Raw genomic sequence first — 15,091 nt, forward strand, 5'->3', positions numbered from 1 at the left:
CAGCTCACCTGCCTCATTCACTAAACCTGTCTCACATTAAACAGAACCAGATTCCTCAATTTTCCAAACCTCACTTATCTATTTCCAATCTCTCCAGTTCTCCATGAAGGCATCATTCCTCTTCCTTGTCTACCCAGAGAGTGAAACTACTGACTGTCTGGTTCTTACAGTTAGCCATCTCCTGACTGTTGTGCCTCCATCTGCAGTGATGCTGATGTCAAAGTATCTGAGCTTCCAAGATATGATAGTGAAGTAGTGTTCAGATCAGTCACTGTTGGGATTATTCATAAGGGTGCTAACATTCCATGTCCCAAATTTTGTACTGTGGACTGGAAGTTGCCTTTGCAAGATTTATTTTAACGTGAACAACCACTGCACACCAGCTAACAGAGTAAGGTCTTGATCTAGTAGTGAAGGGGCCAAAGACCACTAGAGACTAGGCTGCTCTAATACTCACTTCTATATGTGGGAAAAGCATAGGTGCCACCTGCATATGCACTCACATGCCAACACATATGTACATGTGCACTTAAGCACAGGAACCCTTGCCCACTGCCTCCCTCTCTTCTCATCTGCCCTCATGCTTATGCTCCAGACTCCAGCTTCAAAGCCCAGCCACAAACCAGGCCATAGTGCTGTCACTGGCCATATTTCCCATTTCAGCTCAAGCACAACTGCAGCTACACACCTAACCACTTCCTCTACCCAAGCCCCAAATTTCTAGTGCTTCAATATGCATCTTAGTCTTTCATTTCCTAAAATCTGTGGAATGGCTGTTCCTACATGGGAATGAAGAGATGCTCACCTGCGACATCTGTAGCCACTAGAATAGGAATCGACTTTTTTTTGAAGTCAGAGATTACTTTGTTTCGTTCACTCTGATCCATATCTCCATGCAACAGTCCAACAGAATAACCCTCCTGGTTTAAATTAGCAGCAAGCTCATCACTATTAGCCTTCTTGGTCACAAAGATGAGCACACTGCCTCTGGATGTCAGCTCCACAAGTCGTCTTGTGAGCCAAACCCACTTATCAGGACCAGATGTAAGAATCTCCACGATCTGAGTTACATCCTCGTTTGCCTAAAACAAAATAAATGTTAATGAGGATTAATGCTGATACAAAGGGCATACTATCCAACACTGCTGAGAATGGAGGGTCAGCACTTTCAGAGCTGAAATACCAATGATCCCAGAGATGGTAAAACACTAGTTCACAGAAAGAGCAGAATAGGAAAGTGGTAGAGATGTTTTTTGGAACTGATAAGATTAAGAATATTTAGTTAAATAAAACTATGAGAGGCATGACAAGAAGGGAGAAGAAAGACATTTCTTGGTAACTAGGGGCATAGATTATGTAATGAATTAGAGGAGACAGTAAAGAACAACATTTTCATCCAGGAGTTGTACAGCACAGAAATATTTTTTTAAATGTTCTCCAACTGAAATTTGGTACACTGCACTTACGTCATGTCCAATAACCAGATTCAGCAAGGTCTACTTCTCACTGGACCCAAAACATACTGTCCTAGAAAATTAGTGTGGACTATTTCAAAAATTGTTCATCCTTCTTTACCCTTAAAACTATTGCTATACTAACTTACAGGGGAATAATTAAAGATCCCCTATTATAATCACCATCTTTGTTCATATAATTTTGGCAAGTTCCCTGCACATTTACACCTCCAAATCTCTCCCATTACAAGCTGAGAAAATACTCTTAATTCAAGGTCATGATGGTCATGATTGCATTGGAGAAGATGCCAAGGAAATTCATCCAGAGATGGAGCAATTCAGTTGGATAGGCTGGATTTGTTTTGCTTGAAGTGATGGAGGCTGAAAAGAGTTTTGATAGAGGTATACAAAATTATGAAGGAAGAAATAGTAGAAAACTTCAAGTTTTCAAGAAGAGGTGTCTAAAACTAAAAGGCAAAGGTTTAGGATAAGGGGAATTGAAGGTGGTTGCAGTCTGAAATGCACTGACTGATGAAGGCAGCTACTATTCACTATATTTTCGTACCATCTAGACAAGCACTTGAATCACAAAGGCATAGAAGTGCTGGCAAATGGATACATACTTGGTCAAAGATGTGATGGCTGAAGTGCCTGGTTCTGTGCTGTGTGACTCTGACCCTCAGCAATGCTCCATGTCTTTCAACTTTCTTTGACATCCTTTTGCTTTAGCTTTGCAACGTTCATTCAATTCACACAACTTTCCCCTCCCACTTCCTTTTCTTCCTAACCTTTTCTGTTATCACCATTACGTCGTTTTTCCGCACAGCCATCCATGCCAATAGCTCACCAACCTCCAGATTCACATACATGGAAAACCACCAAATGTAATTGTTTATCAATTCCCATTTTCACTGATCCTATTAAAATCCTAAGAGCTACTAATATAATGTGAAGTGTCCTTCTGATTTATTTTTGTTTATCTTGCTTTTTAAATTTGATCCTACCATCACATCCCACCCCATTGCTAAATAAGTTTAAATCCTCTCCAGCAGCACCACAAACTCTTCCATATATTCCAGGCACTGGTTCAGTTCCTGCTGAGGTGTAACTCATCTGGCTTGGAGAAATCCCAGGTCTCCTTGAATATAGAATTTTCCCAAAAACACCTTTCTCCAAGCCATGAATTAATCTGCTTTATCTAAATATTCCCGAAATCCTGAGATTCCTACTTTTAAGGTCCTGGTTATTTAATATACTTACAAACTCCCTAAACTCTGCCTGCAGAACATTATTCCTCTTTCTACCTCTGTCATTGGGACCAATATGCACACAACCTCTGGCTGTTTACAGTCCATTCAAGAAGTTCTGCAGTCATTGTTAACCAGTCACATACATATATGTCACAGAATCATTTGACATGTCAATCACTATTACTGTTGCATTTTCCTTCCCTCCTAACCCAAAGTCCAACTTGTTCTAAGATCTCCCACACATGCACACTAATATAGTTCAAATAGCATTTGGAAACATATCTCTAAAATAAGGTGCTGAATATTGGGATTGGGTTACCCTAAAAAAAAAATCATATTCCAGAATCTTATCATGCAGGTCACAAGAGAAGTGGGCATCCACAGCAACTATGCAAAGGAAACACTATAACTTAAAGCTTTTGGTACTAGGCTTAACTCAGCACAACAGCCAGAACTTGATAATAATATGCACCGAGAAAGTATGCAATGAAAAATTCTGTAAAATGTAGGTTTATATGACATCTGATGAAAATACTTGACATTAGCACTGAAGATAGTATGAATACCAACACCACTTGCAGGTTAAGTACAGGGATTACGCTTTGTGGTGTATCATAGCCTTCTATAGAGTAGTTACCCTCTGCCCTGTGGGTTCTTTGTGACAGCTCAGATAACTGTAGAAATCAGTTGGTGGAAGTTCCCAAGCTGTCAACTCATACTGAACATTATTTTAAATTTCTTGTGATTACTGCTGGGAATGACTCATATTTTATGGCCATTAATTGCTAAAATGAGAAATTCTTCAGTCATATTACCTCTCCGATGTCTCCTTGTACAACTCGGATAGGGTCAGTGAGGATGTCTCGGGCCAGTCTCTCTATCTTCTTCCGGAAAGTAGCACTGAATAGCAAAGCTGGAATAGAGATTCCACATGTTAAGGTAATTCCTCAATAATTCCCCCAGCACCCAGGGCATGCCCTTTTCTCACTGTTACCATCAGGTAAGAGGCACAGAAGCCTGGAGACACACACTTAGCAATTCAGGGACAACTTCTTCCCCTCTGCCATCCCATTCCTACATGGACATTGAACCCTTGGACACTACCTCATTTTTCTTAATATACAGTATTTCTGGTTTTTGCACGTTTTTTTAATCTATTCAATATACATATATAATTGATTTACTTATTTATTTATTTTTTTCTGTCTGTGTGTGTGTGTGTGTGTGTGTGTGTGTGTGTGTGTGTGTGTGTGTGTGTGTGTGTGTGTATGTGTATGTGTGTGTGTGTGTCTCTCTCTCTCTCTCTCTGTGATAGATTATGTATTGCATTGAACTGCTGCCGCTAAGTTAACAAATGTCACTTCACATGCCGGTGATAATAAACCTGATTCTGATAATCAGACTTTAGAGCCTGATGGGCATAAACACAGAAATTACTGGAAACACTCAGGTAACACCTGTGGATAAAGAAATGGAATAAATGTTTTAAGTCCAAGATCCTTTGTCAGAACTTGCAAAGAGTGAAAACACATTAGTTTGCAACAGCAGGGAAAGTAGGGGAAGAACTGGTCAACAAAAAAAGGATCATCTCTAGATAGGGTGAGACCAAATGAATAAATGTGACTGTTAGAAATGCAAAGTAAATGTCAATTAGGCTTCCTTGTCTGTATTGTGTTGGTTATAGCAGGGCTGAAGGATATGCCCAACTGTACCATTCAAGAAAGAAAAACAGCCAAAATCACAGACAGTAGGCAGAAATGGACTGCTCTGATACAGATAGAAAAAAAAACAGTAAGTCAGCTGAAGTTGAAGACTGCAAAGTGCCCAGGTGGAAGATGAAATTTCTTCCTTAAGCATGCACTGGACCTTAATGTAACTTTACAGGAGGTCACAGACAAAAAGGTTAGAATGGGAATGCGATGGAAAATTAAAACAGCAAGCAAATAGAAACTTGGGACCACTTTTGTAGATGGAACACAGATGCATTTGATTTCTTCAATGTAGAGGAGAATACATTGTGCACACCAAATGGAGTGCATTAGATTAGAGGAAGTATAAAATTATGAAAGCATACATAGGATACTTGGATCAATCTTTTTCCCAGAGTGGAAATGTCAAATATCAAAGTGCATTGGTTTAAGGTGAAAGGGCAGATGTTTATAGAATTGTGAGGCAAATATTATCATACAGAAAGTGGCAAGTGCCTGAAACACACTACCAGGTGGAAACAAGTACAGCAACATTTAAGAAGCATTTAGACACACATGAGTAGACAGGAAATATAGGATTTGGACCTTGTGCAGACAGACAGGATTACTTTATATTGGCATCATAGTTGATGTAGACATTGTGGACCAAAGGGACTTTTCGTACAATGTGCTGTTCTATGCTCTAAGTGCTCCACCTGGAAGGAGTGTTTAGGACCCTGGATGGCGGGAAAAAGGAGTCAACCCTACAGGATTTGCTGAGTTGAATAGAAATTAGAAACTCTGTTTGCCAAGAACACAAATTTCAACCATAAATTGCAAAAGCAAATTCAGGACATGCAGAGAAATGAAGGACAATCACACCCAGGGTATGCCCTCTTCTCATTACTACCATTAAGGTAGTAATACAGGAGCCTGAAGACACACACTCAATAATTTAGCAACAACTTCTTCCACTATGCCATCAGATTCTTGAACGCTCCATGAACACTATCTCAAACTATTTTGCTCTATTTATTTTTATATGTTCATATTAAAACTTACAGTAATTTTTTAATGTATTGCACTATACTGCTGCTGCAAAACAACAGATTTCACGATATCTATCAGTAATAAGAAAAACCCAATCCTGATTCCTAGCAAAATGTCCAAAAAGAGAACTGAAGGCAAATAGTGAACAGGCAATTAATCAGATCGACAAAGCTATAAGATATCTGTATTTCACATCTGTATTTCTCTTTTCAACAGCGTTTTCTAAATCGTCTTCAAATCTCTTCAAGTTTCATGTTATGGTAAAATTATCTTCTGATCTTAAGCAACACCCCCTGCTTGATATCTCTTAACAAATAAAGCTCAGTTGTAACTATCCAGATACTGCAGTTTCCTAATACAACATCTCCAAAAGCACTTCACAGTATTAATATTCACCCCCCCCCCCAAAGTTTTGTGGTAAAGACCATAATCAACAGATCATCCCAATAAGATTGGACTTTGTTTTCAAACCAGTGTGATTTTGAAAGATCTATAGGACTTGTAGTGTCTTGGAGGATGGCAGAGTGAGTTACATGGCACCAGGTAAAAATCTGTACTCCTTGGTTTTTATCTCACTGTACACTGTATATCTTCTTGTTTCACTACTCTTAAGTGATACTTTTACTGATTGCAGTGACAAAATTATCAGAAGGCCTACCCCCAGAAAAAGACATGATATAAAGTCGATTATATGAATAATTAAATTGATCAAAACAGTCAATAACATGTTTTACTTTCTTCAGTTTTCCTGGAACATTGTTTGGCACCATTGATTATCAGAACAATGTACTTGGTTATGATCCAGTGCAGTGATACCTTAGTTTGCTGCATCTAGGCTCTAGGTCCATCATATATGATGATTCAAAATCTATCCTTTTATCACCTTCACTCCTCCACCCTTCACTGTGCCTTCAGTAGGCTGACATGTACTGCAGCCACACTTGTAACATGCATCAATAAAAAGGAGTGAACAAAGATGTTGTGGGAAGAACAACACTTATAAGTCAAACACTATCCATCGTCTGGAAAATATCCCAATCCTTCATCAGGGTAGGTTTGCATACTGTAAGCCCCAATTAAAACTAATTTGGGAGCACTACTATGAAGACTTGGATTAAGGCGATCTCCTGCCTCTGAAGATCACTACATTACCAGGACAATTATGGCTGTTGGTCTTTATTTATGTAGCGATAGAGCAGAGTAGGCACTTCGAACCACAGCAACCCCTGACAAATCCGATTAACCCTAACCTAATCATGGAACAATTTACAATGAGTAATTAGTCTACTCAGTATGTCTTTGAACCGTGGGAGGAAACCAGAGCACCCAGGATAATCCCATGCATTCCACGAGAAAAACGTACAGAGACTCCTTACAGATTGTGCCAGAATAAAACTCCTAACTCCGGAATGCCCCTAGCTATAAAAGTGTCATGCTAACTGCTGCTACCGTGGCACTCAGTTTGTGTGAACAGCAAATACTTCAAATGAATATTTTTCCTGAGGAGTAAATTTCAAGCCCCTGCAGCATTTTATACAGTTTCAATGCAGTACACATTACCTAAAGGAGCTGAAACTACTTCATGACCACAGATATATAGTTACACATCTCTTATGATAATAATTGTTATGAATGTCAAACTTTATTTGAATTCACACTGGTTACAAAACTAGAAATAGAACACAGAATACTTACTCTGTCTGTCTGGACGGACATGATTTGCTATTGATCGGACCTGATACTCTGAAAAAGTTGAAGAAACATCAAACTTTAGATCATGACCTTCACCCATCAGTGCGTAGCCAAGTTATGTATCTGTGCATATGTGATTACGCTGAATATCCAAACATAACTGGCAAAAGCAAAAATACACAAAAATAAACAAAATTTGAATAGCATGTACACATTGAGATAAAGCACATGCACATATCTGTCATCGGTGGTGGAGTTGAAAAATCAAGAATGCAATAGTCAAAGAGCAATACAGCAACTGCCTACCTCTATCCAGGTATTTGGATGTTTCTTTCCTGTCCTAAGAACCCTGAATTATATAAAAAATATATCTGTTTTCAAATCCCCAAGGCTACAATCCTACCAATTCTAGTAATTGTCTCCAGCTGTCCTGAGACATCCACGCTCTTCCAGCTTTGGATCTAAATCAATGGTACATTTAATTGCTCTATCACCCAGTCTTCTCTTCATCTATCAAGACCACAAAGCTCCTATACACATTCTTCAACCTCTCTAAATTCCTTAATTCTCTCTTTGACCAATATTGGAGTAAAACATAGTGTGATGATATTCCTGTCAAGTGTTTTGGTATGCTTTGCTATTTTAGTGATATATAATGACTAGGATATTTACAACAAGTAATCAAAATACAAAAAAGTTTGACATTTTTATACATGGTGGAGATCTCTTACCAAATCCCATGTCAAACATCCTGTCTGCTTCATCAAATACTAAATAGGTCACTCTCTGTAGGTTAGTGGCTTTCTTCTTCACATGGTCTATCAACCTCCCCTGGGAGAGGGAATGTAACAGTGAGCAACCTGAACAAGCTGTTTAGTTATTTACACAGCATAATTCACAACGCTAAAGGACATTTCATGATAAAAATAAGATGCACAAATGCAATTATTTTGCTGTAATTCCTCTTCTAGGAATATTAATATAGATCAGATTTCAAACTGCATAATACAGCAAAATTTAAAGATATTCAATAATTATTAATAAAAAAGCCTCATTACACATTCAACAAGAAAGAGTATACAACCACTAGTGTATAGAAATTAACAGTCAAAAGAACTCTCAATGCCCACAAGCATCATTAGAGTGGCTGCTCAAGCAGTGTCAGCAAATCTCAGGAAAACATGATTTGAAAGTCGAATCCTTCTTTAAAAAAATTCCTTTTAAAATAAAGATATTTTCCTTTGAGTACAATTTCTCAATTTAACAGTGCTCAAATTATAACGACAGCACTTAAAAAGTACTTCACAGATTATAAGCCCCTATGAGATATCAACTACAGAAATACAGGTTATTTCTACTGCACTCTTTAAGTGATTTTTTTTCATAGTGGCAGCAATTCAAATATTTACCTCCTTGGCTATTCTAAATAGGATAGTGCTTAAATGCATTTTATATACTCACTGGTGTACACACAACGATTTCTGCACCTTCTTGAAGAGCTTTTGCCTGTTCCCACATACTGCCTCCACCATACACAGCCACTGATCTCAGGTTGTAGGCTTTTCCAAACTTCCGACATTCAGAATGAATCTGCATATGACAGGAAGTAAACTAATTTAGCGCCAGCACACATAGGAAAACCTTCAGTATATCACATCATAAAAGCAGCAACAAGGCTATGTTGAGGAACTATTTTAGGGACTGAGTGTAACTGTATCTGCTACACATCTATTACCAACTAGCTTGAAATCAGACCTTCTATTGACAGCATATAAATATGTAATTGGATTAACCCACAAATACATTTGAATCAATTGAACCCACAAATTTAATCAATGCCTAAAAAACATGACTAGTGGTTTCAAACCAGATACTTTCTTCATCACTGTAATCATGGAACAATTTACCATAAAGTATGTGACACCCTTGAAGCAAGTGTGTGTACATGTGCCCCATAAGTCTGTATTCAAGTTAAAGTTTAATTGTTATTCAACCATACATGAATACAGCCAAACAAAACAGCGTTACTCTAGGGCCAAGGTGCAAAACACAATGCCAACAGTCATTCACAGCACAAGCACATACAAGATAGCAAGCTCATATAAGATATCAAGCATGTATATACTGTATCCTAAGGTATCACGAAGCGATTAGAGAATCACATCCACAGCAAGTTGGTGCACCTCATTGAAGACACAGATTTAAGACAAAGATAAGCACAGATACTGCTTTATCTCCAGCATCTGCAGTACTTTGCTTATGAGTACATCTACACAGTTTGAAGCTCTGCAGTAGTGAAAGGAATATATAGGGAAAAGGATATAGGGTAACTTGTGGGATTGGGGCTACCCTCACACAAAAGAAAAATGCATGTGACAATTTCAGCTATTACTTGTTGCATATTCTACATAAATAAGTACTCAACTTATTAAAATTCAGAATGGCAAGTCTATAAGTAAATGAAAAAGTTATATACAAATTAGATATTAAAAATAAAACAGAAAATTCAACAAACAAAATCATCAACCACATCTGAGGAGAAAAATGAATTACTATTTCAGACTGGGTTTTTTAAAATCAAAAGCAATTAAACACAAGTGATTTTTGATTTGCTTCCACTTATCAGCACAGAACTTCTTTTAAAATAAACTGACCTTTTTCCTTTTCAGGAATTCCATTAATTATTCTTACATGTGATGAAATTCATTTTAAAATTGTCAAAGGCTTAACCCTAAAGATTGAAGATGTAATTTATCAATCAAAAGATTTAACTTCAAGGACTGATAGTACAGAACTCATCACATTGACCAGTAAAACATAGATCTCATCTGCTTTCTAGATACTTATCATTACTGTACCTGTTGACAGAGTTCCCTGGTTGGGCAGACGATCACACCAATGGGTCCATCCCCTAGTTCCAGCTCCTTCTGATCCATGATATGAATCAACATCGGCCAGATAAAGGCTGCAGTTTTACCACTACCAGTTTTGGCAATTCCAATCATGTCTCTCCCACTCAGTGCAATAGGAACACCCTGTATCCAAACAAACATATAATTGTGACATTGTGACATTATTTCCTTTAACCACAATTTTTCTTTACAAAAACCTAAGAGGCTAGCACAGGTGATTGTGGTGGACCCATTTCATTTGGCAGAGACGTTTCTACATGAGGACACAGATTTAAGTACAAGGATTTGAGGGGATCCGAAGAAATCTTTTCATTTAAAAAAAAAGCAGTGAAAATCTGGAATTCATTGGCTGAAAATGTGATGGAGAAAGAACCACTGATCATGATTAAAGAGTAGCTGAAAGAAGCATCTGAGGAGCTACAATTTACAATGCTGCAAACTAAGTGCTGGGAAATGGAATAATCCACAAAAAGCCTCCTTCTATATTGTAATTTTCCATAATTCTATGAACATCCTGAATCGTCACTTCATGGCCAATCTGAACATTGGCCAGCAAGGACCCCAAGTCATTATTGCATGCTCCATTGTATCGGCCCATCTACACTGCAGCATTGTTATGGTCTTGGGCTGAAGGGCAGCAAAACATTAAGGAGTATCATTCTCAGATGACCCTTGCACTGGAATTTCAAGCATTCCAACTTAACATTTATCAGCATTTGTGGTACAATACTGTTATTATAGAAGACAAATCTGGTGGCAATCACTAGGTAGGAAGTTAATGAGCAAACTATTCAAATGAAAATAGGCACACAGATCTGTAAATATCAGTGCATTTTCTGAGGAAATGTTAGATGCAGTCACAACAGATTGTCCAAGACCACCACAGACTCCTTAGTCAAAATGTTTTGAGGACTTGGAGAAACATGGACCCTGCTCGGAATAATATTGATAATAATAATGTTGTGAAACCGAGGTTGATGAAGGAAGATACTGATCAACCTACCACACTGATTGACCACCAGGCTCAAGGGGTCAACAGTGTACTTCCACTCTTATTACACCTGCTCCAAAATTATACTTTCAAAAATCAACATTGTTGGTCAAGCCAGCAATAGCTCAGTTGTAGTACACAGAAATAGGCTTCTTTGTAACTTTCTGTAACACAGTCAGAGGACCTCAAATTTCAATCAAACCACATGCAACATAAGAAACAACTTTTACTGCTATTTCCTTTTTTTTTGCAAATATCTGATATCGCTGAGTTTAGAAGTGCTAAAACCAATTGTTCTATAGTTTAAAAGATATTCTGTTGAATGGTGTTTTCAGTTGTTAGACAGGTCTGAAGCTACTGTGGTTGATGCTATTGCGGCTACCATTCATGTAAATCCAGAGGCTTCCCTGTGTTATCTTCACTTTGTTGCAATCTGATCTAGTCATTCAATGCTGGTGAATCAGCTACAATGATTGCCCACTTCTACAGTTTTCATCAGTCCTATGAGATACTGGCAGGGAGCAGGAAAAGCAGGGAGGGAGGGGGCAGACACTATGGACATGGGAGAGGGGAGCAAGAGCAAAGGAGGAAGAAGTAGCAGTGGCAAGGATGCAGAACAGATTTTATAGAACACATAGGTGAGAATGGCCCATTGATCAACTACAGATGAGATAACGGTTCCATGGATTTGGACCCAAAGATCCTTCTGTTCTGCCACACTTTTAAGTTCGACCTTCCAAAGTGAATCACTTCACACTTTTCTGGGTGGAACTCCATCTACCACTTCGCAGCTCAGTTCTGCAACAATTTCCTGTTGTAATCTATGACAACCTTCCACACTATCCACAACTCCACCAACCTTTGTGTCGTCTACAAATTTATTAATCCACCCTTCCACTTCCTCATTCCACATCATTTTATAAAAATCACAGAGCAGGGAGTCTCAGAACAGATCCCTGCAGAACAGCACTGGTCACCGACTTCCAGACAGAATACACTCCACTCTCTGCCTTCTGTGGGAAAATCAATTCTGAATTCACACAGCCAAGTTTTCCTGGATCCCATGCCTCCTGACCTTCTGAAAGAGCCTACCATAGGGAACCTTGTCGAATACCTTCATCAATTTGTTTTGTCACTTCCTCGAAGAAGTTGAAGTTAATCAGTCTTGTGAGGCACAACCTACCGCAAATGGAGAGCAATTTGGGAATGGTGGGAGTAAAGCCAGCTGTGATCCACACTGAACAAACATTATGAGGAACCAGAAGGAAGTGCAAATGTTATTAAGAGCTTGGGTTATTGAAGCTAAAATAATTAAAAGGCAGGATGTGAGCTATGGATTACTGTCCAAGACACATACAATTTGGCATAGATACACACAGATCAGGCAAATCAGCATGAAGCATTCTCACTACTAACTCGATCAAAGGTATAGACACAAATATCATGTTATACTCTTGATATTTGGGGTGATTTATAAGTTGAAATAAGACTTTCATATGGCACTATATCCTCCTAACCAAATCCAAGACCAATCATCAAATCCAGTTGGGGAAACATTCAGCTTCAGCGTCCAAGATACATGAATAAATGGCTACGGAGACAGTAGACATATCGTTTGCCATCTTCCAAAATTCCAGACTCTAAAATGATCCCCACTGAAGGCAGGAAATGTGACTCCGTTACTTAGGGAAGGAGGGACAGTAAACTGCAGACCAGTCAGTCAGACAACAAAAATAAGAAAACAGCAGGAGCTTATTAAATAAGTGGCAATAGAACATTTAGATGATGAACACAGTATTATGCAGTTAATATGGGTATATGTTAATTAGAAAGTTCAGTGAATATTCACCAGATTGAATCCTGGAATACTGAGTTTGTCCTATGAGAAGTTATACAGACTGATTCTGTATTCTCAAGTTGAGAATCAGAGTCAGAATCAGGTTTATTATCACTGGCGTGTGATGTGAAATTTGTTAAATTAGCAGCAGCAGTACAATGCAATACATAATCTAGCAGAGAGAAAAAAATAAATAAAATAATAATAATCAAACAAGAAAATCAATTACAGTATTTACATATATTGAGTAGATTTTAAAAGTGCAAAAACAGAAATAATGTATATTTTAAAAAAGTGAGGTAGCGTCCAGATTCAATGTCCATTTAGGAATCAGATGGCAGAGGAGAAGAAGCCGTTCCTGAATCGCTGAGTGTGTGCCTTCAGGCTTCTGTACCTGCTACCTGATGGTAACAGTGAGAAAAGGGCATGCCCTGGTGCTGGAGATCCTTAATGATGGACACTGCCTTCCTGAGACACTGCTCCCTGAAGATGTCCTGTGTACTTTGTAGGCTATTGCCCAAGATGGAGCTGACTAAATTTACAACCTTCTGCAGCTACTTTCAGTCCTGTGCAGTAGCCCCTTCATACCAGACACCGATGCAGCTTGGCAGAATGCTCTACACGATATAACTATTGAAGATTTTGAGTGTATTTGTTGACATGCCAAATCTCTTCAAACTCCTAATGAAGTATAGCTGCTATCTTGCCTTCTTTATAACTATATCGATATGTTGCGACCAGGTTAGATCCTCAGAGATCTTGACACACAGGAACTTGAAACTGCTCAGTCTCTCCACTTCTCATCCCTCTATGAGGACTGGTATGTGTTCCTTCGTCTTACTCATGATGAGTGCCAGGTCATTGCTGTGGCACCACTCCACTAGTTGGCATATCAAACTCCTGTACGCCTCTCGTCACCACCTGAGATTCTACCAACAATGGTTGTATGGTCAGCAAATTTATAGATGGTATTTGAGCTATGCCTAGCCACACAACCAAGTGTATATAGACAGCAGAGCAGTGGGCTAAGCACACGCCCCTGAAGTGTGCCAGTGTTGATCGTCAGCAAGGAGAATGTGTTATCACCAATCCACAGAGATTGTGGTCTTCTGGTTAGGAAGTCGAGGATCCAATTGCAGAGAGAGGTACAGAGGCCCAGGTTCAGCAACTTCTCAATCAGGATTGTGGGAATGATGGCATTAAATGCTGAGCTATAGTCGATGAACAGCATCCTGACGTAGGGGTTCATGCTGTCCACGTGGTCTAAAGCTGTGTGAAGAGTCAACGAGATTGCATCTGCCATTGACCTATAGGCAAATTGAGATGGGTCCGTGTCCTTGCTGAGGCAGGAATTCAGTCTAGTCATGACCAACCTCTCAAAGCATTTCATCACTGTCAATGTGAGTACTATCGGGCGATAGTCATTAAGGCAGCCCTTCTTAGGCACTGGTATAATTGTTGCCTTTTAGAAGCAAGTGAGAACTTCCGCCCATAGCAGCGAGAGGTTGAAAATGTTCTTGAATACTCCCGCCATTTGGTCAGCACAGGTTTTCAGAGCCATACCAGGTACTCCATCGGGACTTTCTGCCTTGCGAGGGTTCACTCTCTTTAAAGACAGCTTAATATCAGCCTCCAAGACAGAGATCACAAGGTCATCAGGTGCAACTGTAGTTGTGTTCTCCCTTTAAATACATGCACAGAAGGCATTGAGTTCATCTGGTAGTGAAGCATCGCTGCCATTCATGCTATTGGGTTTCACTTCGTAGAAAGTAATGTCTTGCAGACCCTGCCAGAGTTGCCAAGCATCCGATGTCGCCTCCAACCTTGTTCGAAATTTGTCTCTTCGCCCTTGAAATAGCCCTATGCAAATCATACATGGTTTTCTGGTATAGTCCTGGGTCGCCAGACTTGAATGCCACAGATCTAGCCTTCAGCAGATAACGTATCTCCTGGTTCATCCATGGTTTTGGTTTGGGAATGTACAGTAAGTCTTTGTGGGCACACACTCATCTACACAGGTTTAATGAAGTCAGTAACAACTGCAGCATACATATCTAGGTTCAAAGATGAATCCCTGTACACAGTCCAGTCCACTGATTCAAAGTAGACCTGTAGGCACTCCTGTGCTTCCCTAGTTCATACTTTCTTGGTCCTCACTGCTGGTGCTGCAGTCTTCAGTCTGCCTATACTCAGGGAGTAGAAGTACAGCCAGGTGAT

General features: G+C 39.2%; 1 protein-coding gene across 2 annotated transcripts in view; it reads right to left on the reverse strand.

Annotated features, from left to right (window-relative positions):
• ddx42 (DEAD (Asp-Glu-Ala-Asp) box helicase 42) overlaps positions 1-15,091 on the reverse strand; it is a 70,279-nt gene that overhangs the window by 14,116 nt on the left and 41,072 nt on the right. For both annotated transcript variants that reach the window (XM_073070792.1, XM_073070793.1), the window contains 6 exons: positions 9,993-10,169; positions 8,596-8,724; positions 7,866-7,965; positions 7,138-7,185; positions 3,520-3,617; positions 806-1,082 (listed from right to left, as the gene is read on the reverse strand). In XM_073070792.1, the coding sequence (XP_072926893.1) occupies positions 806-1,082; positions 3,520-3,617; positions 7,138-7,185; positions 7,866-7,965; positions 8,596-8,724; positions 9,993-10,169 (829 nt within the window). The remainder of the gene's footprint in view (positions 1-805; positions 1,083-3,519; positions 3,618-7,137; positions 7,186-7,865; positions 7,966-8,595; positions 8,725-9,992; positions 10,170-15,091) is intronic.

This window comes from Hemitrygon akajei, chromosome 18 (assembly GCF_048418815.1).
Source record: "Hemitrygon akajei chromosome 18, sHemAka1.3, whole genome shotgun sequence".
Taxonomy (NCBI): Eukaryota; Metazoa; Chordata; class Chondrichthyes; order Myliobatiformes; family Dasyatidae; genus Hemitrygon; species Hemitrygon akajei.